The 21,298-nt window shown below is 40.5% G+C and overlaps 1 protein-coding gene across 3 annotated transcripts; it reads left to right on the forward strand.

Moving 5' to 3' along the window:
* slc6a4a (solute carrier family 6 member 4a) lies at positions 1-21,298 on the forward strand. Of its 3 annotated transcripts, none has more exons than XM_037084239.1 (14): positions 1-21; positions 8,269-9,183; positions 10,361-10,495; positions 11,009-11,231; positions 13,218-13,356; positions 14,347-14,481; positions 14,587-14,690; positions 14,946-15,073; positions 15,246-15,358; positions 16,138-16,269; positions 17,007-17,106; positions 17,255-17,355; positions 17,525-17,692; positions 19,614-21,298. In XM_037084239.1, the coding sequence occupies exons 2-14, from the start codon at positions 8,718-8,720 to the stop codon at positions 19,686-19,688; spliced, it is 2,019 nt and encodes a 672-aa protein (XP_036940134.1). In that variant the 5' UTR covers positions 1-21; positions 8,269-8,717; the 3' UTR covers positions 19,689-21,298. The 3 variants fall into 3 exon arrangements, with proteins under 3 accessions (XP_036940134.1, XP_036940129.1, XP_036940121.1); XM_037084234.1 differs by lacking the exon at positions 1-21 and adding an exon at positions 145-204; XM_037084226.1 differs by lacking the exon at positions 1-21 and adding an exon at positions 6,066-6,266.

Below are 21,298 nucleotides of genomic sequence, written 5' to 3' on the forward strand. Positions count from 1 at the left end.
TCTCCTGCTAAAAATATCAAGGTAAGAGCGCACTGCCAGTCATCTTTCATCCCATAATTTCATTATCAGCAGGTTAATCATTTACAGTCACACCCAACAGTTCTCAGCTATGTATTTATACTAATAGCCATCTCTGTAAAATATGTTCATATGAGTTGCATGTGTGTAAGCCAGGGTCCAGTGAAACAAGGCGCGATTTACATGGTGAGAAGTGTTTACGTTTTTTTTAAGCTTTATTGTGAGTTTTATTTCCTCTTACGGCTTCTCATATCAACCAGTCATCTTTATCTGTAATGTTCCCGTAACCTCGAGATCAAAAGTCAACTGGTTATAACCTGGGAGATGTGGGACGAAAATGGAAATATTCCACGTTTTTAGATGAGTAATTTAACTATGGAAATCTTCTGTTTTAGTATTATTGCCTGATTTAGAATTTGTAATATACACAAATACATATCAGAATTCTTTATTTTACATAATGATTAAACAATATTTTTTGTTTTCTTGTATTAAATAAAAAAAAAATTGCTAAGAAATTAATGAAATGTTTCATTTTCTGCTACTTGAATGTGTTGTATCACATGAGACAGACTCAGTGAGGGGAAACCGTATAGTAGATTACTGTTTAACTGATTATCCGTCTATAATCTAGCTCCCTGTTGTTTCATTTTGGTGAACACTGAAAGAAGGGTTGTGTATATTTCTAATTTTTCAAACGCTATTTTCATATCATCTGGAATGGCCTCACAGGTCAGCTCCCGCCGTTCACTTGAGTGCACAAAATGTTGGCATCAAGCCATTGAGTGCTTAAGAAATCCCCAAATAATTAACAGAATGCAAGCCATAACTCTCCACCACCCGCCAGACATGCCTCTGCCACTTTTAAAACAGAACCTCTGTGTTTTACTTCACTTATTTAATTCCCCACTCGGAAATGTATTAGGAAGATAAACTTATGGGGAATGTCTAAATTACATACATACCCTATAACTATTTTTTTCAGATATTTAATGAGGTGGTGTTTGCAGTTGGTCTGGGAAGTGTCTTTCCTCAACAACAACCCACAGATGTTGAGCACAGTGTGAGTCCCACCTAAATAGAACAAATTACAAGAGGTGTAAAATTAGCCAGGTATGTGTTATTAAATGTATACCAGATGAAATGGTTGGTGAACAGTGTAACTGCTTAATGTGCCGTCAATTTTCCCTAAATAAATGGTTTATGATAAGGGTCACGTCATAGCTGTAAGACCATTAGTTTAGCCTTAGAAACATGTGCTTGGCTTTAAGCTAAGGTTATTAGCATGATGTCATGTGCATTTCAACATCAGCTGACACCAAAAGGTAGTAACATATTTATCTGTCCTGATGGTGAACCACTTTCATTGCCACTGTTCATTTTTACTGCCTCAAGTAAAATGTAATCTCATCTCATCTGAGCCATGATGTCTTGTGTAAAAAAATTCTCTGACATTATGATAACTTGGCTTATTGGTGTCCAACAAAGTATTTATAGAGACCATTTGTTCTGTAATGTACACAATATTTTGACACTGAATTTCAATTCTGCCTAAATCATTGTCCCTGTGAACCTGTTGCATTTGAACCCTTTACGTCACTAAAGTCTGATCAGCGACCGCCTGTAATCTGTCCTTGGATGCTCAGATCTGTATTTATAGTGGCTGTGTGTCACTGTAGAGGTTTTGGAGTATGCTGGTCCATCCCGGCGAAAGGTTTTGTCTGTAATTAAGAAATAAGTAAGGCATCAAGGCCCCAAGGTGTGCTGACACCATCTTGTTGTGGTAGGTAGTGATTCTTCAATGTAGCAGTCCATGATAGCATAAAGTCAAAAGTTAATTATAGCTCATCAAACCTTTTTTTTCTTTATGAAACCTTGTGACATTGCGACCACATGATAATCTTTTTAACTACTATTCCACCAGGTACCCCATGAACACATGTAAGTAAAGACATGTTTTTGTGTTTTCCTTGCCTGCATCGATATTAGTTAAGAGCATTTAGTACAGATAGATTTGGTCTAATCATTTGGCTTACAAGTCCAACACACACATTCCACATTCCTTTAAAGCTGATCTAACCTACATTTGGATGACTTTGTCATGGTCCATATTAGAATAGTATAGTTTTTTATGTTTCCCATTTGATGCTGACATACAAATACATTTGACAAGATGCAGAAATGGGAATTCACCCGTCACCGTACTGTTCTGCCTGATCGTAATTAGCATTGCTCAATATAAACAAATCTTCAATGTATATCCACTCTACACACATAAACCTGATGAATTATTTACATTGAGTTCTGTGGATCAAGACTCAGATCTTCCAGCCACTAAAATCAGCCACTACTGTGGTGTTTTTGTACTGGTAACCATCTTAAGTATGCTTGCATTTGTTCAGCCTTTCACGAAGACATTAAGAATCAAACCATTCAGGCATAAGCTGAAGTTGACTTTAATTAGATGGTTTAAATCAAACTTTGGCCCATTGTTTTGAGGATGACAAAACTTATCCCAAAATCTGACATTTAATAACTAGATATGCACCGACTAGGAATTATCTGATGGATTATAGGTTTATCAAAGCCAGTCATTAACATGGAATATTTGATAAAAGGATATTGTGAATCCTTTACCTGAGACCTTAAAAAGGAGCACACAGTAATGAGGTTATCTTTTTTTAATTTAAAATGTGTGGACAGTTTAGATATTTCTGTATAAAGGCCACATCTTTTATGCAGGACCATCTGACTTGGCCAAAGGCGTCACTTAAGAAACTGACAGGAATTTAATATCTCCAGAAAGCTGTTGTTAATCACAATCCAGATTTCTCATTGGGCTGACAAGTCTTCATTATGCATGTGGTGCTGCTTAATACACCCCCTTTTGGCTTCAAGATTACTGCTTGTAACTTAATTGGATGATTTGGATTGCAATTTCATACATAAGCTCAAAGGCAGAGGAGGGTGAAGGTGCAGACTAGGCTGAGGGAAGATGGTCCTAATTCCTTTTTAGGAAGATCGAGAGCGAGAACAGGAGAACAACAAAATATAATGATGGACTCCTTGATTTCACATCAGCTTTACAAACAGTCATAGCTGTACATGATGGAGAAAGTCCTCTACATGTTGTCGCCCCTCTGTTGACAACACATGGCGTGACTGTTTGGGGTATTTCAGAGCTGTATTGGGTGCATGACCAGGCCAACAGATCTGAAACAGTCATGATTTGATAATGCCCAAATAAACATTTCCATCATCTTGTGCAACCACTGCACAGGAAGCGTAGAAGTTAATCTCTCCTTCAGGGTAGGTTACTCTGCATGTCTTGACAATTTGCCACTTAAAATGTGTTGGCACGTCTTCTTATCAGGCTTCCTCTCAATCTGGGAAATGTTGCAGCCAAAACTGTTTTCCCTTTTTCCTGCAAGTAGTTTCCTCAGAAAGTACTAAAAGTTCCACTGAATAATTTGGTGTTTGTGCAGATGTGGCAACAGAGTAAAGAGCCTTCAGACCAGCAGCCTAATGCACTGAATGGTTTTCCCCTCCAATGTCAAGTATCTGCGCTGTTTATTTTTTTTTCAATTAGCCGGGATTCAAGTTGGCATGATGTTGGGTGGGCACAGAAGAATCAGACTTGTAGTGCATAGTTGAAAGCCAACAGAGCAAAATATCATGATGCATATGTACAAGTTTCATCATCGGCCAAGATGAATCCTTTACACTTTTAGTCTGTAGTGGTGTATGAGCAAGAGGCTGTGTGTGTGTGTGTGTGTGTGTGTGTGTGTGTGTGTGTGTGTGTGTGTGTGTGTGTGTGTGTGCATAAAATTAGTTTAGAGGACTTTCTGTTGACATGTTTAAAATGTTTATACCATAATCTCAACCCTCATATCAATTGCTCTATTGAAACTAACGTTCCTCCTCCATTAAAAGAACTTATAGCTGCAAATAATATCAAGCAGCCAATTATAAATACTATGATCATTTCCGTTACCTACTAAAATGTGTTTTTCTCTTTCGCTTGGTTTTTACATGGCAATCATCAGATTCAGTAAGACGGACAGATCGAGTAGATAGACGAACAGATGCACAGACAGTAGAGCTAGAACAAAAAATCAGCCCGGTCAGTACTGTACAGGCCAATATTAGCTTACCAAAGATCTCTGTCAGTGTATATATATGGCCAGTAAGTAACAGGAGATTGCAGTACAGAAATGCACAATATATTACATCATTTGTCCACCAGAGAGCACTTGTAAGATCACATTCAAACTTGCACTATTGGTCAGACAGACATATGGATGGATAGATAGGTACTGTTGATGGAAAGATAGAGTACCTGTTATCATATCACTTGCCATTGTTATGCGCTCTGTTTCGCACATGTTAAACTATAACAGAAAAGAAATGTTGGCAAATCAAGCCAAAAGTCTACAACTGTCTACAACAGTCCAAAACTTTTCAGGAAACCCCTTGAGAGTTGCCAGAACAGACCCTGATTAGCATGTTATTTTTACTAAACCCTTCTGGACATTTATACCCCACACTATAAGTTGTGTGTTGGTCTGTGTTATTAAACAGCCAGGTTGCAAAAGCTGGCATAAAGCCCAAAGTTTGATGAGTTGTTTTAGAGTGAAAGACTGAGAAGGCGCCCTTTGGGATCTCTTGGGGATTTCAGAAGCTGATACACATGAGATGATATACAGTTAGTTTTGGGGACTTTCACATTCCACGGGGAAATACGCTTTAATTACTCATTCAACATCTCACAAAGGCAATAAGGATTGCTCTAACTGTTATGCAACATGAGTATGCGTGAGAAAGTATTTGTGTGTGCGTGTTGTGCTTGTGTCTGTCTAGACTTCTGTGTCTGCACGTGCACATCAAATATGAAGTGAAATCCAAATACGACCGCGACGGAGAGTTGACGACTGTTTTCACAAGGTTTTTTGTATTTCTTAGAGATTTCTTCAAAACTAACTATTGAGTTTACAAACCGTTTACTTTGAAATGTGACAATTTGCAAATGATTTGACCTTGCGCAGCATATGAAACACTAGATTTTTATGTTTTCTGAAGGAGGGAAAATGCAGCACCAATAACCTGGGGGAGTATTTTACAGATGCAAGATTGACTACACCGACCTGGGAGCTGCCCACCACTACCACAGCCTTGCACTGGGTGTAGTAAGCAAGATGATTCAGGAACTCAGGCACTTGACCTTGCAGTAACACCAGCAGAAAACTCAATTTTCTAATGTAGCGTGTAGAATATGTCAAGTGGAGAGAAGCTAACTTTCATTACTAAAGAACTGAAGGGTGTTTGAAATACACAGTAGGCAGCTATTTGAAATTGAAAGCATGTTCAGCAGATGTGGTATGTGAGTCAAAGTGATGGTCAAAACAGCAAGTCTCTCCATAGCAGGTGTGCATAATGACACACAGTAACATCCTGACAAGTGGAAGAGAAAATATGGAGGTAGGGATCAAACATAAGTTAATATAAGCAACATGCGAGCATAATGAATTAAGGAAAAAAATGTGAAAAAGAGGGAGGTTGTGTGTGTGTGTGTGTGTGTGTGTGTGTGTGTGTGTGTGTGTGCAAGACAAATGGTAGCAAGTAGCACCCTGACACAAAACCCCAAATTGCTACACAACTAGTCAAGGGTAGGACTTCCCATTTCCCATGTCTGCACTGTTTGTGTGTGTGTGTGTGTGTGTGTGTGTGTGTGCGTGCGTGCGTGTGTGTACACACATGCGTGTGCATGCATGTGCGTGCATGCATGCTCTAATGAGAGCTCTGCCATGACCACACTGTGTCAGAGCTTCACTACAGTTCATTATTGCTGTTTGTGTTGTTATTGTATGTTTCAAACCAGGCTTCAATGTGTGCATGTCTATGCTCGCAGTGTTTTCTCCATTATCTTCTGCTTGAGCGCACGCATCCATGCATTCATCTCTGTGCGGCTGTGCGTTACTTTAATGCGGCATGTGTGTGAGTGTGTGTGGTTGGTGAGAGAGGGACAACAAGGGAGGGAGAGAGAGAGAGAGAGAGAGAGAGAGAGAGAGAAAGAGAGAGAAATGAGGGAGGTTTGAGAGCTCAATGGGCAAACACAGTGTCCTGATGTGCTGGTGCACGCTGTTTCTCTGGCAAGTTTTTGTAACACTACGGGATTCTTTGAAATTTGTGCAGAAGTTTCCTCTGCTGAAGTTTTAGCCACCACTTGTCTTCATTTACCATCTCTTAAGGTAATGTACGGTATGTGAGTTGGAGAAAAAAATATTCTTAGTGTCTTAACTTTGCTGTTAATTTTATATGTATTTTGTTACTTTAGATGTGTCAATACTAATGAGTTGTGTAAAGTTTAAGTCGAGTTCACAAGATAACATTTTTCATTTCATCATTGTTGTTGCATCCTACGTTTCTTTTTTCTTATCAAAGTCGTTTCAGTGGAACGCTTAAGGAGAAAAATTGTGATGAAAAGTGACAGCAAAGTTCTCAAACTGTACGTCAGTGGTGCAGGTCACTATTTCATGCATTTTTTCAGACAGGGATTAAATGCTTCTGTACTTGCAGGTCAGATTTAATATTTCATCAAGCCATTAACCGTTGTTTGTTTTTCTTGACCCTCTACCATGAGGTAGTGTGACAGGGCTGATTGTGGGCTTAATGGATATCCGACAGTAAACATAACATTTTTCAGTCGCGTGATTTTTGTGAAGTGAATGAGGATTTCACTTTATGCTTGTGTTTAAGTCACAGCCTTTCTAGTAGAAATTGCCATATTTCCGTAAATTTAAACAGTTCTTGTCAAAGCAGAAGAGCATACTAGAGGATTCATATGGAAATGAAGTTATTGTTTTGATGAAGAACTTATGATTGCATTCATCACGTAAAGGTCTGGTTTTTATGAAGAGAATGTTTGTGTTGAACAGAAGTTGAGCCTGTGTTTCTTTTCCTCCTCGGAGCCCAGGTACATGACAGGATCTTGTGTCTGTCAGATGTCAGCGTGGAGTGAAAGTCGTGCCGTATAAAACTGCCGGACCCTCGCTCTTAATTACAATAATGTAATTCCATATAAATCGAGTCCTCTTTCATTCTTTAATTCATTACTAATGAGCTAACACTATAAACACAGTAATTCACTTTTAAATGTCCCTCTCAGTTTGACCCATGACTCATGTGATAGAGATTTGTACTATACCATTAGTACAGTGAATTTTCTGTTGAAAATTGGTTGGTTGAAATGTGTTAAAGATATATATTTTTTAAGTGTTTAAGTAAGAAGCAGCTGTAGAGCAGTTAGTGTTCTGTATGAAATTAAGTTTAAAGAACATTTTATATTTTTGTTATGTTTAATTTACCTCTCACACTGTGGAAAAAATGAACAAAAACAACATACTCTTGGCTCTTCACAGTAACATTAGAACAGTAGAATATAACTTGTACTGATCTGAACAACGATGTAGATGTACAATGTTACACAAGGTATTCTCTTAAATAAAAGTAAAAAGTGATACAGACTGAGCATTCAATGAAGAAACAAAGGACACTCACATGCTGCACACCAGTTGCAGTTTCTGTCATCTAAAACACTTCTGATACAAATTATAGTATAAATAACGTCTAAGTCTAATTGCAGTCAAATACTTACATGTTAGGTAGCCTTGTTTAAAGTCATTATTAAAGGATAGTCAACTAGTTTTCAAACCATGAGTTAAAATAATTCATGTAGGTTTGTGTTTCCTTTTTTTTGCTGGTCTGTTGTCTGATTGGTACTTGTCACTGAGGGCAAACCTGTTGAGCAAATAACTATAATACTGTCCATACAAATGTAATATTTAATATTGCTTATGCTTACATTAAGATACAGAGAGTGTCTCTTTAAGCACATATCGACACTGTTGTTTTTTCTCTCCTGTATTCTGCCTGTGCCATATATATCCCCAAGTTTCTCCCCATAATACAGTTTTGGTCCACTAAGTCTTCAAACAGGTTATGCAACTGAGAGATAGTGTGAAATAAGAAACTTGAGGAGAAGTTAAGTAAATCAGCATGTCCCAGCACAATCCCCTCAATTTGTACCATTGAGACCACGTTTCCTAACTGTTTCATTATCACAGTTCAGAGGCTTATAGCATGAAGGGAAACTGAGAGACAAATTTTATGTATTCTGTGTCATGTGTTCAATCAAATGTAATCCAGAGCTGAGTAACTCATTGCCTGTGACTCTCCCTCTGTGTGTTGCAGTTTACCCCGTCGCAGAGTGTCTCAGAGGACGAGCAGTTTGTGGAGGGGATCCAAGATTCTTGTAACTTTTCTCCTGGCCACATCCTGTTCAAACACATCTCTCTTCTCGTCCTCTGTCTGTCTTCGCTGCCTGCTCTTATTCCTTCTTGCTCAGCAGATACATTACAGTCTCACCCCCTCCATACACACACCTCCCCTCATCCTGGCCCCTTTCTCCTCTTTTAGCTCTGCTCTCCTGCTCGCTGTCTGCTTTACCTGTCCAAGAAGGACAATCCCGTTTTTTGTCAGATTTGTCCCACACCATCACTGCATCACGCCCTCGCTCCCCTAATCTTTCTCTTCCCCTAATGGGCGCCATATCAGACAGCAGTGCCACATTCCCTTCATCGTCACTGAGAACCTCTCTCCACCCCTAACCGCCTTGCCAACACCAACATCAACACGACCCAATGGAGACAAAAGATATGATGATGACAAGCATGTTGACAATGGACAAAGGGGAGAATGAGGGAGAGAGGGACAAAGCGAGAGAGGAGGTCGGGGGAGAAGAGGAGGGGACACAGCAGGAAAATGGCAGACTGATGCTGGCTGACGGTCTTGCAGAGAAAGGACTCAAGAGCCTGAACTCTAGCTCTGGACAACAGGTGTCCAATGGCTTCACCACTTCCACCCCTCAAAGCCCCAAGGAGGGTCCAGGGACTGAAGCGAGCTCTGCAGGTACAGCCTCTGGAGGAGTCACAGGGTCCTCTGTGCCGCTGGGAGGCCTCAGGACTCTGGTGGTCCAACAAACCAGCTTGGAGAGGCCCAGAGAAACCTGGAGCAAGAAGATGGACTTCTTGCTCTCTGTGATCGGCTACGCCGTGGACCTGGGAAATGTCTGGCGCTTTCCTTACATCTGCTACCAAAATGGAGGAGGTGAGGAGGCAGAGATTGTTTGAGGGGGGCTGGAGGTCATTGGAGACTATCTGTGGAACATCATAATATCTGCAAAACAGACCTAAACAAAAAAGGGCGTAGACCTGTAATGAATGCTGCGGTTAACATACTTGTTTATGAGAAGCACTTGATTTAGCTAATTTCTTGCACAATCTGCAGTACAAAAAGGTGAGCTCATGTTTTCTCAAAGTGAAAAAGCTGTCTGCTCGTGCTCAGTTACTACACAATCCTCACCTAGCAGCAAACAGGGCCTCCCTTTCTACTTTTATTGAATTTGCAATAATACAATCTTTGCAATTTCCTGTGTTCTGTGTGTGTCTCACAGAGCGAGGTAGAGATGGGGACTGGCAGACACTTGATAGAGGCAACAGTATTAATTGTGGTTTTTATGAGAACGCCTTCAGCTTCTTTCTCTTTGCTTAATAACCTGTCTCCCAGGCAGCTGCTCAATCAACCCTTATCTTTGCTCTCATGTCACAAAGCCGTGAGACACACAGAGATCCCATCCACATACACAAATGCACACATGCACATGAAATAAGTTGACGATCAGATAGACAGAAAGAGCGAAAGAGAGAGAGATGTGTTATCAAACCCTGCACGTTGGGTTGGAGAGGCCAAAGATCTGTCCGCAATCCTGCTGCTTCTCAGACCTTCAGTATTTGGTCTTCTAATCGCCCTTTCATCACTTTTATATTTTACTCATTTAGCAATAATGTAGCCAACATTGCAGAAGTCCTAATTCGTCACTGTAGAATTCAAACCAAATGACCCTCTCACTGCGTGTTTCCACGTATTAAATGCCGAGTGATTTGGGAAATTGGGAAAGCATGCTCTGTTGTTTTTGAATGGACTAGGGTTATGTAAATGATGAGGTACTTACAATATTTAATGATTTTTACAGAGTGCTTTTTAATGTTCTGGGTTCACTGGGAGTTATTGAGTGGAGTACTGCGATATCATGCAGAGTGTGAACGAGCAGCATTTCTCAAGAGTGTAATTGACTTTTTACTGTTCGCCCATAACTCTTTCTTCCTTCAAATTATTGCCTGCTCACTTTCCCCACTGTTTCCCACTTTTCCTCCCTCTCTCCTGACTTGTTTTCTTATCTCGACCCTTAATCTTCGTCTCTCATTCCCAATTTTCTTCTGCCCAGGTGCCTTTTTGCTGCCCTACCTGTTGATGGCAGTGTTCGGAGGTGTCCCTCTCTTCTACATGGAGCTGGCTCTTGGCCAGTTTCACCGTAGCGGCTGCATCTCAATCTGGAAACACATCTGCCCCATCTTCAAAGGTAACAGAACAGATGGAGAAATGAATTAATAGCAATAGCTTGGATTAAAAGGGAGGAAGAAAAGATGCGAGGACGGCAAAAAATAGGAAAATTGGCAGCAAGAGAACAAAAAAGACACAGAAGGACAGTGTGAAGCCGTCAGAGACAACTCATTTAACCTCCTCCTCGGTGCAGTTCCCTTGAAGACCCTTCCTAGCTTCTTGTACATCTACAGAGATGCACTGACTCTCTGTTATGGAAATTGTCACATTTCCATGCCAAATGCCAAATGCTGAGAAATGTGATAGTATGTAAATTGTTGTTGTTTGGAAATGTCACCCACTTACCCAACAGCAACTTGAATTAGCTCGAAAACACCACTGATGTCTCTTGAAGATCTGGGGAATGATTGGCGAGTGTCGAATATTACACAGACATGTTTTTAATACAACGTAGATGGGGAGTTTAGGAGCAAGATATTTCAAGATCTATTTTCTTCACTCTTATATTACTTTTTTTTCTCCACTCATCCAGGGATCGGCTTTGCAATCTGCATCATAGCCCTCTACATAGCCTTCTACTACAACACAATCATGGCCTGGGCCTTGTACTACCTACTGTCGTCATTTCGCCCCACCCTGCCCTGGACCACCTGCACCAACAGCTGGAACACCGCCAACTGTAACCGTTACATGTCCACCGACCACAATGTGTCGTGGTCCAACTCCTCAACCTCCCCCGCCGAGGAGTTCTATACGTAAGTGCATGTAAGTCGGATGTAGAGGCGTAGGGGGAGAGCTACACAGGAGGGAGGCATCAAGCGAAGGAGAAAGGGTGACTTCGAGGGAGAGAGATTACAGGGTTGGTTCTGGTGTTTTTAAGAGCTCTGACAGATTTACAGCCAGCCTGCCCCCCAAAATCCACTTCATCACTGGCTGTGAAGACATAGCAGGAAGAAGTGAATAGAATTTCTTAATAAAAATCACTGATCTCATCTGAGATGGTTAGCAGCACAAGAGTGAGACAGGAATAACATACTGTACTATTTCAAGAACAGAAATCAGACATATCCTCACAGATAATATTTACTGTGCTGATGCTTTACGGAGCTGAGAAGCTGCATGGCTTCATATGACAGCAAAGAGATAAACAGGAAAGATGGTTTATACAGTATTTAACCAAGATGATCACTAGATCATCGGAAAGCCTGGTAGTGGAGCCTCAGTGTGAGAGCAAAATACATAACAAATGTGCTAAAATCTTTATTCAAAGCTTCATTTATGTAGATTATGTCAGCGTTTACTGTATGTGCAGATAATTAGGGGTCATACATCATATCTTAAAAGTAATGAATTATGTTAAGTGTTAACTTTGTTGTTAATACAGACATGTGACAGTTGCAAGGTGTGATTCCATTTTCGCTTTTGTTGACTAGCAAAAAAAGTGGTGCATGAATAGATATTACAACAAACTCACCACATTCCAAGTTAGTGTGCAAAATATGAATTACCAGTTTAATTATAAAAGGAGGTTTAGGCAACAGATAATGAGGGAGACAGAGAAAGAGCTGATGGCTTTTTGGATTATTTGAGAATAAGAGTTATTATTATATATTATGATAAAGATAGAAAATAAAGATAAGAGATATTCCAGAGTCCCTCCTTTACAAGTATGCTCTGGCATTACTGACATGAAATTGGAGTGATTAGTTATATTGTTTCAAGTGTTAAGCAATCTTTGGCAAGTGGCTTTCACTGTAATTAACTCAGTTCAAGTCACGTCTTTGTATTTGTTTTTACTGTAAATGAAACCCAAGCTGTGTCAGAACAATGTCTTGCTTATTCTTGACTGCTTTGGAACTCTACAGTCTACTGCTTCAGTCTTATCAGCCCATCTGACTGTGTCGGTATCTTTCCAGTGAGACCGATTCCAGGTTTATCCATAGTTGACTTTTCCTCATACAGGTTTAAATGTAACAAATTCCACAACTCAGTCTGGCGCCAGAATTTCCTGTTTTCAGCATAAATCACGTCTGTGTTTTAGCGTCTGTGTGCTTAACCTGTGACCAGATGTGAACCCCGCTGCTCATTTTAGCCTCCTCCTTTATTATGCTGTCACATGTTTTTACTTAATCTTGTGTAAACTTTGTTTAACAATTTAGATAAATCTGCTATAAAGTCAGTCAAGCCCCTCCTGTATCGTTTTAATCTGGTCTCTCAATCGTGAACACGTATTAATGCTTATTTAATCTGTATCATGAGTGTATATTTGTCAGGGGATAAACAAAGAGTTTAAACTCCTGTGCTTTTCCCCACTGTCCTGTTCATTTCATTTCTTGCCCCCATTTTTTACGTTTATTTTTCTCCACTTTTTTCTTTCTTCTCCTCTCTATATCACATCTCATTCCTTTCATACTGTATCCTTTTCCTGTGGTTTTAACATCCCTGCTACTATCTACCCTATCTTTGTATTCTCACGTTCTCTTATCTTGTCTGTCAATTTTTATTATTCTCCATGTTCTTCTAATTCCTTTTAACCTATTTCTTCCCCTGCCCTCATCTACTTTTCCTTGATTTCCAACACTCCCATTATCTCCTGTCCTGTCCTCTCGTGTCATTGTTCTACATGCAATTTCACCCTTTATTCTGTCATCATGGTCTTTTCCTTGTCTACCCTCTTTACAACCCCTGCGACCTCACTTCTCTACCCTCAACATGCCTCCTGCCTTGTTTCCTCCCTCCAGTCGCCAGGTGTTGCAGGTCCACCTCTCACCAGGTCTGCACCAGCTGGGTTCTGTCAGCTGGCAGCTGGCCCTCTGCCTGCTCTTCATCTTCACCATCGTCTACTTCAGCATCTGGAAAGGAGTCAAGACGTCTGGAAAGGTAACTGAAAGGGCGCCTGCATGGCTGATTCGGATGTCAGTTAGAGTGGATGGATGGATGGATTGATGGAACCAGAGAGGCAGAGACAAACACAGTTGTTCTCCTGTCATCTCTTCACCCTCAATATCGTTCATCATCGTTGGTGGAAAACTGTTGTAGGGTGATTCAAACCTTGACAACCGAACCCAGCAGGCCTCCGGCCTTACAAGGTGGACACATTTTTTCTCAAATGTTGTACATTTTGTACACAGTTCCTGTCTGTGAATTATGTTTACCAGGCTTGGAAATGGTCAGATAAGGAAGTGATGGCTCCATAATACAGTATAAGTCAATAGCTGCTGTGACTGTTGCACAGGGCTGCTTTCATCAGCAGTGGTTTGTTTGCACATGGAGCCACAGAATGTCATTTAAAGGAGAACTTCATCAATTTTGTGTCAGTGAGTACTGCTGCATACATAAAAAAAACGAAAGCATTTTGTGGCTCGACAGGAAGTGGCGCGAGAAGTGATGTAACTTGAATCAGCAGTGGAAAAAGAGGTGACTTTACCAGACCTCTGTAGCCTGCTCCTTATCTCTGCTTGAGGCTTGACATGAGCCGCTGCTAGCAAATCTTTGCCAAGGAAGAAGAATGTATGGAATAAAAATGATGATATCTCTGGCTTTGCTGTGTCGGTTTTGATGTTTTCTCTCTCCACTTTATTTTTTACTAAATCAAGTGGATAAGTGTAGGTTAATCAAAATCTGCTTAAATTCATATAAGTTTAATGCAAATGTACTCTACCAATGTGATACTCTTTATAGATAATTAAAAAAACATACTGGACCTGTAGTGATGTTCCTTAAAATGCCCTGGTTCATGAGAGGTTATGTGTGTTGCAGTATGTTCTATCATTAAGCATTGCAATTTTAGTCCAAAAGTGACTCCTGAGTAGGGATGGATAGTCAGCTCTGACTGCAGAGTTGTTTGGTTTTGCCTCCTCTCCGCATCAGGTAGTTTGGGTGACGGCTACCTTTCCCTACCTGGTCCTCCTGGTGTTGCTCATCCGTGGGGCTACTCTGCCAGGGGCCTGGAGGGGCGTGGTCTTCTATCTCAAACCTGACTGGGAGAAACTGCTTAGCACAACAGTAAGTTGGTTTGCTTTCTCTGATATACATGTTATCACATTGCTATTATCTTTAGACAAACTTCTTTTCTTATCCTACGCAATTCACCATCATAAACTCTCTAAGGTGTGGATTGATGCAGCCGCTCAGATCTTCTTCTCACTCGGTCCAGGATTCGGCGTACTCCTTGCCTTTGCCAGCTACAACCCTTTTCACAACAACTGCTACAAGTGAGAATTTTTCTCGAATATGGTATAGTTCATGCTACAACTAAAGCTAGCTCCTTAGCAAGCACAGTCGTACCTCAGGACTTTTCAACTTTCCCAAACCTGCAGAAAAACAACATTTTCCACTGAGTACATTCTTTATAGGTAGAGCCATGACCTGACTATGTCAGAAGAATCCCAGAAGTCTAATATAACAAGTCCTGAAGGTGAATATTTTTTACAGACTGAATCTCTAACTTTTTCCTCTCTCTATCTCAGAGATGCTCTGGTTACTAGCTCTGTGAACTGTCTGACTAGTTTTCTGTCGGGCTTTGTCATCTTCACCGTGCTGGGTTACATGGCTGAGATGAGGCACCAGGATGTGGGTGCTGTGGCCAAGGATGCTGGTAGGACATCACACCGACACAATCCCAAACGCATCATTCAAGCATTCAACCTAGATTAAAGCTCAAATACTGTGTACTACTGAGGCCAACAAAAAAGAAACGGTAGTGAGGATGAATTCAACATCAAAATCTCTTTAACCCTCTTTTTAACCTTTCGTCTCCGTCTCTCCAGGCCCCAGTCTGCTGTTCATCATTTATGCAGAAGCCATAGCAAATATGCCTGCTGCTACTTTCTTTTCCATCATCTTCTTCCTGATGATCATTATGTTGGGTCTGGACAGCACGGTTAGTCTGTTGATTACTCATTTCAGTGAAAAAAGTTCTTTGTCTCCTCTCTCCATGTCTCCCTATACCTGATTCTGTTCTCACCCGGTTTCCAGCTCGGACAGTCTGTACTCTCTCATACCCAGAAACCCAAAGTTCATATTTGCCGTGTTATATAGCCAAACGCTTTGTTCTGCTTGACTCGTATTTGCCTGTTGCTCCATAAAGGTGCCGGGTATTATTTGTCCTTGCTATTTCATTTTGGATAAGAGTCAACGAAAACAATGTGACAGGACTTTCATATCAGTGTTGTGTTGCGATCTTGTCTCCATAAGCCTGTGTTTATCCGCTCTGAGGCAGCCAGCTGGAGAGACCCATAAGGCTCTTATCACGTACCGATAATCAGTGTAGAATCGGCATCCAGGGTTGCTATGCTCCTCCGTTTTATGACTGAGGATATTACTGAGAAACGTGTCAGCGTATTTGGGTTCATGTTGGATCTGCTTCACATTTTGTCTCTTCATTTCTTCTTCATTATGTGAAGGTTTTGATACACAAGGCATCTTTGGATGTCTTTCATCAGTGGACTGTGGATTGTCAAAAGAGTCATACTACCGCTTGACTGATAAGATGAAACAACTTATCATTAAGACTATTAAAGCTCTCATTGAAGGGTACATGTACAGCACAATATTCCCTAGAAATGTTGCTTTGGTTATAACTTCGTCTTTCTCAGTCTTCTAGTTCACAACTTAGTTCTGCAGCCTCTGATGCGTTCTTATCTGCCTATTTCTTTCCAGTTTGCAGGATTGGAGGGAGTGATCACAGCTATGCTAGATGAATTCCCTCATGTCCTGGTTAAGAGAAGAGAGTGGTTTGTTTTCGGCCTAGTGTGCGTCTGCTACCTTGGAGCTCTTTCTACCCTCACTTATGTAAGTTCAATAGCCACATTACATACATACTTACTATCTTAAAACATTAACCTCAATCAATTTAAATCTGAAAATACATCCAATTATGTCATAAATCTCCAAAGTAGACTTGGATACGGTTCTGCGGCTCAGTCTTACCCCCAGTTTTGCCAAGTGGCCACTCGCGTCATTGTAGCTAAAAAGTATTTTCCCCTTGAAGCACAATTACACAAGACACATCTGTGAAACTGATGATGCTACACCTTGAAAACTTTCAAAGGTTCAAGTCAACAATTTAAAATCTGTGCTATTATAACAATGTAAAGTCTATGGGCAGAGGAGCAGCTTGCAGGCTGGGCCAGCAAGAGGAGCTCTACTGTTCACTATTCAGTAGTATTTAATACGACACAGTAATCCAAAATTTCAGTTAAAACCCATAGTTTCCCATATTCTCACTTCCCATTCAAGCATATTATAGTCAAAAGCATCTTAACTGTCACTGCTGTATTGTAGCTAATGTGATGTACTGTAGTTAACAATTATCTGAAATCAGATTAAGCGGTCTGACCAGTAATCTGTTTATCTCCAACCCTCACTAATGTAAGGTACTGACCAACGTGCGTCTCTGCTCGACATGCGTCAGACACTCCAATCATTATCTTAGACTGCCGTATAAAGTCTCTTGCATAAGAGTCATTTGTTCATAGCTTTACTCAAATTCCTCCTGTGTCTCTCCCTCGTCTTGTCTCTTATGTCAGGGGGGAGCATTTGTGGTGAAGCTGTTTGAGGAGTACGCTACAGGCCCTGCAGTCATCACTGTGGTCCTGCTTGAAGTCATCGCCGTTTCCTGGTTCTACGGTAAGTTTGAGGGGCGTTAATGATTGAAGTTGGGAACTATAATGCTGACTTATTACAAAGATGTTGACTCTGTGTGTGTGTGTGTGTGTGTGTGTGTGTGTGTGTGTGTGTGTGTGTGTGTGTGTGTGTGTGTGTGTGTGTGTTCCAGGTACCAACCGTTTCTGTAATGACATCCAGGTCATGCTTGGTTTCTCCCCTGGCTTTTTCTGGAGGGTCTGCTGGGTGGCCATCTGCCCCTGCTTTCTGCTGGTGAGGCTTGTGTATTTACACACACACACACACACATGCATGAATATAGTTTTCAGAGCAAGCGCGTGAAGATACAGTATTGAGAGCATCTGTCATTTACTTTCTTCCTTTCATAGTTGTTTGTCATATTTATCCTAATGTTTGTTCTGCTTTCTCACACTGTGTCCAGTTCATCATCATCAGCTTCCTCGCCTTCCCTCCAGAGGTCAGGTTGTTCCACTATCAGTACCCACCTTGGACCACTGTCCTTGGCTACTGCATCGGGGTTTCCTCCTTCATCTGTGTGCCTGCTTATATGGTCTACCACTTGCTCAATGCCAAGGGCACATTCAAGCAGGTACAGTAGCAAGTCCTTTCTTTTACATTCAATGTCAAGTGCATTTTCTGTGTGGTTTCCCACTTGACCTTTTGCTCAGTCCTTCTCTGCATTACCCAAATCCTCTCCTGTCCCTTGTCCTTTTATGAACATGTCTCTTGATAAAAAGGATTGCCTTTGTTGCTCTCCTCTCCATGCGCTGTCAGGGTCTACCCTCTCCAGTGAACACATGAGTGGAGATCAGATCAGGATCAAAGGAGCAGGGAGGAGGCACAGGCCGGAGATTAGCAAGAAAAAAGAAAAAAGCCATGACAACTTCCAGACCTCAGATCTTGCACAGACAAGCGTACACGCAGAGCATTACCTGATGACACACACACACTCACACATCCACATTCTGCAGCAGGTTCTGTTGCCAGATTTAAGGATGAAGGCTAAACTAAAGGCGACCAGGCTTGTGATGTCAACAGCACTCTAGCATCCAGAACCACATGATTACAGACTGAGTGTAAACAAATCAGCATCACTGATAAAACCACTCTTCAACAGACAGGGTTTAGATGTCTGTAGGTTATATTTGGTTGATTTGCTCCTGTAGGGCACTGCCTTAAAGTATTTCAGGCGTGCATTAGATCTTTGTAGTTAATTTTTCAGCAGCGTATAACTTACATGGTAAATACAAGTACATGTCTTCATCATTATTATGATCGCGGAACTGCCTTTGGTAGAGTTGACAGAAGGCAGGAGGACATCAAAGAGGCCGGCGGACAGACCGTCTTTGGCTGTTGTCCAGTATTGACACTGCTGCCAGGGCACACAATGGCACTGACAGACACTGTGAACACACGAGATGTGTGTTATTTCTTTTTTTTTTTTTTTTTTTTTTTTTTTTTTGGTGAATGTGAATGTGAAAGAAGACAGTGTCTGTGTAACTCTTGGGGTAACATGAGGCCATGCACATTTAAAAGATGCCAGTGTGTGTCTGTAGGTGGACTGTGCATTTGTCATTTGTATCAAGGGCTGCATTTGATTAATTTTTGCATTTAATTTGATTGATTATTTTCTTATGTTCCCTATTTTCCTATGAATCAATCAATTATTTTCTCAATTATATTGATTTGTTGTTTGGTTCATAAAATGTTGATCAGTGTCTCCCGAAAGCCAAGACGACGTCCAAAAAATGTTTTGTGTTGTCCACAACCCAAATATATCAGTTTATTGTCATAGAGGAAGCAAAGAAGCCATAAAATGTTCACATTTAAGATGCTGAAACCAGAGAACTTAAACTGATGTAACGGTAGTTAAATAGTTGAAAACTAATTGTTTATTCATTGCAGCTTTACGTTTATGTTCACTCTCCTGCAGGTAACAATCACACTTCTCTGATCAGTAAAACATTTACATTTTCACTGAGAAATTATTAATCATTTAAGTTGCTTTTTTTAAGTAAAATTCAAAATATTTACTGCGTCCAGTTTCTCTAATATGAATTTTTGCTGGGTTCTTCATTCCTCTATGATTGCAAACTGAATATCTTTGGGTTTGGTCGGACAAAACAAGACATTAAAGAATGGTGAATGAAGTTCTTGGAAATGTTTCACTAACTAATCTAAAACATAACTGTGAGATAAATCTATATTAATACATAATTATGTAAATGCCATGTTTGGGAAGTATGTTGTCCTGTATTAAAGCAATGCACTTTGTACACATTCAGCACAGGTTAAATATACCTGTCTACATTCCTTTTAGTATTTGATCCTATTTCATAACCTTCCAAAATGTTTATGGCTCCAGTAAACCTAAGATTAAGATTATTCTGCTCGATTTGTGGTTTAATCCTGGACAGTATCCAGGTAAAGTTCATATCAGTTTAATTTACTCACTTTCTTTTTCTATCCTCAATCTTTCCTCCTATGTGTCTCTTCCTCTTTACTCACAGCGTCTGTTGAAGAGCATCACTCCAGAGCCCAGCGGTGAGCAACACAGAGACTTCATTGACACCAACGCAATCTGACCGAACTCTGACCAGAGGAAGGTGCCACTTTAGCTGCAGAGCTATGGCGCACCCTCTTCTGGACAAACTGCAAAACTACAGGACAAGGGGGCTACCTTTCACCATCTTTGCCTCTTTTCATTACATTTCCTTCACTTGTGTTAGCTGTCTCACACCAAGATGCAGAGATAGAGGTGGAGCCAGGCTGCAGTAGCTTTCTCTTAGCTTGGTTTAGTTTGGTTCCTTGTGGTTATGTTTTGAACAAGGTCTCTGGTGTTACTTAAAAAACCCAGAACTTTTTTTTTTTCCCTCTTAGAAATGTCACCTGAATCATTAAGCGACCGACCTTTCTTCAGGGTTATACAGTTGTAACAAATATTTTATACAGCTATGTAGTATAATAAGTATAATACAATCCATGTAGACCGTAAACTGAAGACACTGCACATAGAAATGAGCTGGAGAAGACCAGATAGTTACATTTCAATCCCCTCTCACTGTTTGTGGTTGTACTTTCATATTAAGCTGTTAAGTTATGCATTCTTAAATGTAGCAAAATTCAGGTATCTTTTTACATCTGTTACTGAAGCCAAATATATGACATCTGTTCATATTTCTAAAGATGTTTCAATATTGTACTCGTCGTTTTGTTGTGTTCACTGTCAGCCTGTGTTTATTTGGTGACATCTTGGACAAACGACGGATTTGCAATGAGTTCCCTACACTGTGAAGCACTGTGTGGAAGTGTCATGAATGTGTGTTTCTGCGTGTGTGTGTGTGTGTGTGTGTGTATAAGTGTATTAAAAAGAAAGACTGTTATAATGTTCAGTGGAAAAAAATGGATCACAGACAGAACCAATCAAGTGTATTCTTTCTATAACTGCAATATGAGATGTTTATTTATTTTATAATGTATCATTGCTGTTGTTTTGACCTCCCACACCTCACTATGACACCCATTACACGGCATAGTGCTGATGATCTGTTAGTGACGTTCTGTTGTCATACTGTCAGTAATAGAAACCAAATATGGATCAGAGCTAATAACATTATCAATGGCATAGTTTTAAAAAAAATCAGCGTTACTGCTCTTTACTTTCAACCAAAAACTGGTGTGTGTGTGTGTGTGTATGTGCGCACATGTGCCTGTGTGTGAGAGTGTGTGTATCTGTGTGTATGTAGGAGCAGGAGTTAAAATATGGCGAATACTGTACATCATGTGTATTTACTAGTCTGGTATTGGTGTAATCTATCCTGTGAATACCTGTCTCCTCTCTTCATGGACATTTGAATGTGTGTGAAGGGCTCGAGTGTTCCGTGTGTGTGTGAGTGTGTTTGTGCACCTTGATTAGTGTGTCGGTGCACGTATGGGATTAGAGTTGTTGAGCCCCTTTATGTGTGCATGCCGTGATGTGTGTGTACATTGTACTTCAGATGTGTGTGTGTGAGTGTGTGTGAGTGTGTGTATGTAATGTTATCTCCTGTTGTCTCGTCAACTGCCAAAATATATTATGAAGGAAGTAAACTCCCTGTTGCCTCTCTCTCTCTCTCTCTCTCTCTCTCTCTCTCTCGTACCTCTCAAGCTTATGTAAGATCTATGTATGTCAATAAAAGACTGTATTAAAAAAAAA

This window comes from Acanthopagrus latus, chromosome 2 (assembly GCF_904848185.1).
Source record: "Acanthopagrus latus isolate v.2019 chromosome 2, fAcaLat1.1, whole genome shotgun sequence".
Classification (NCBI taxonomy): domain Eukaryota; kingdom Metazoa; phylum Chordata; class Actinopteri; order Spariformes; family Sparidae; genus Acanthopagrus; species Acanthopagrus latus.

Bases quoted from the DNA above. Each gene is read 5' to 3' on its own strand.
- slc6a4a (XM_037084239.1), top strand. From the start codon at position 8,718: ATGGAGACAAAAGATATGATGATGACAAGCATGTTGACAATGGACAAA. The intron at 9,184-10,360 runs GTGAGGAGGCAG...TCTTCTGCCCAG, and splicing joins CTGCTACCAAAATGGAGGAG to GTGCCTTTTTGCTGCCCTAC. The intron at 15,074-15,245 runs GTAGGACATCAC...CCGTCTCTCCAG, and splicing joins TGCTGTGGCCAAGGATGCTG to GCCCCAGTCTGCTGTTCATC.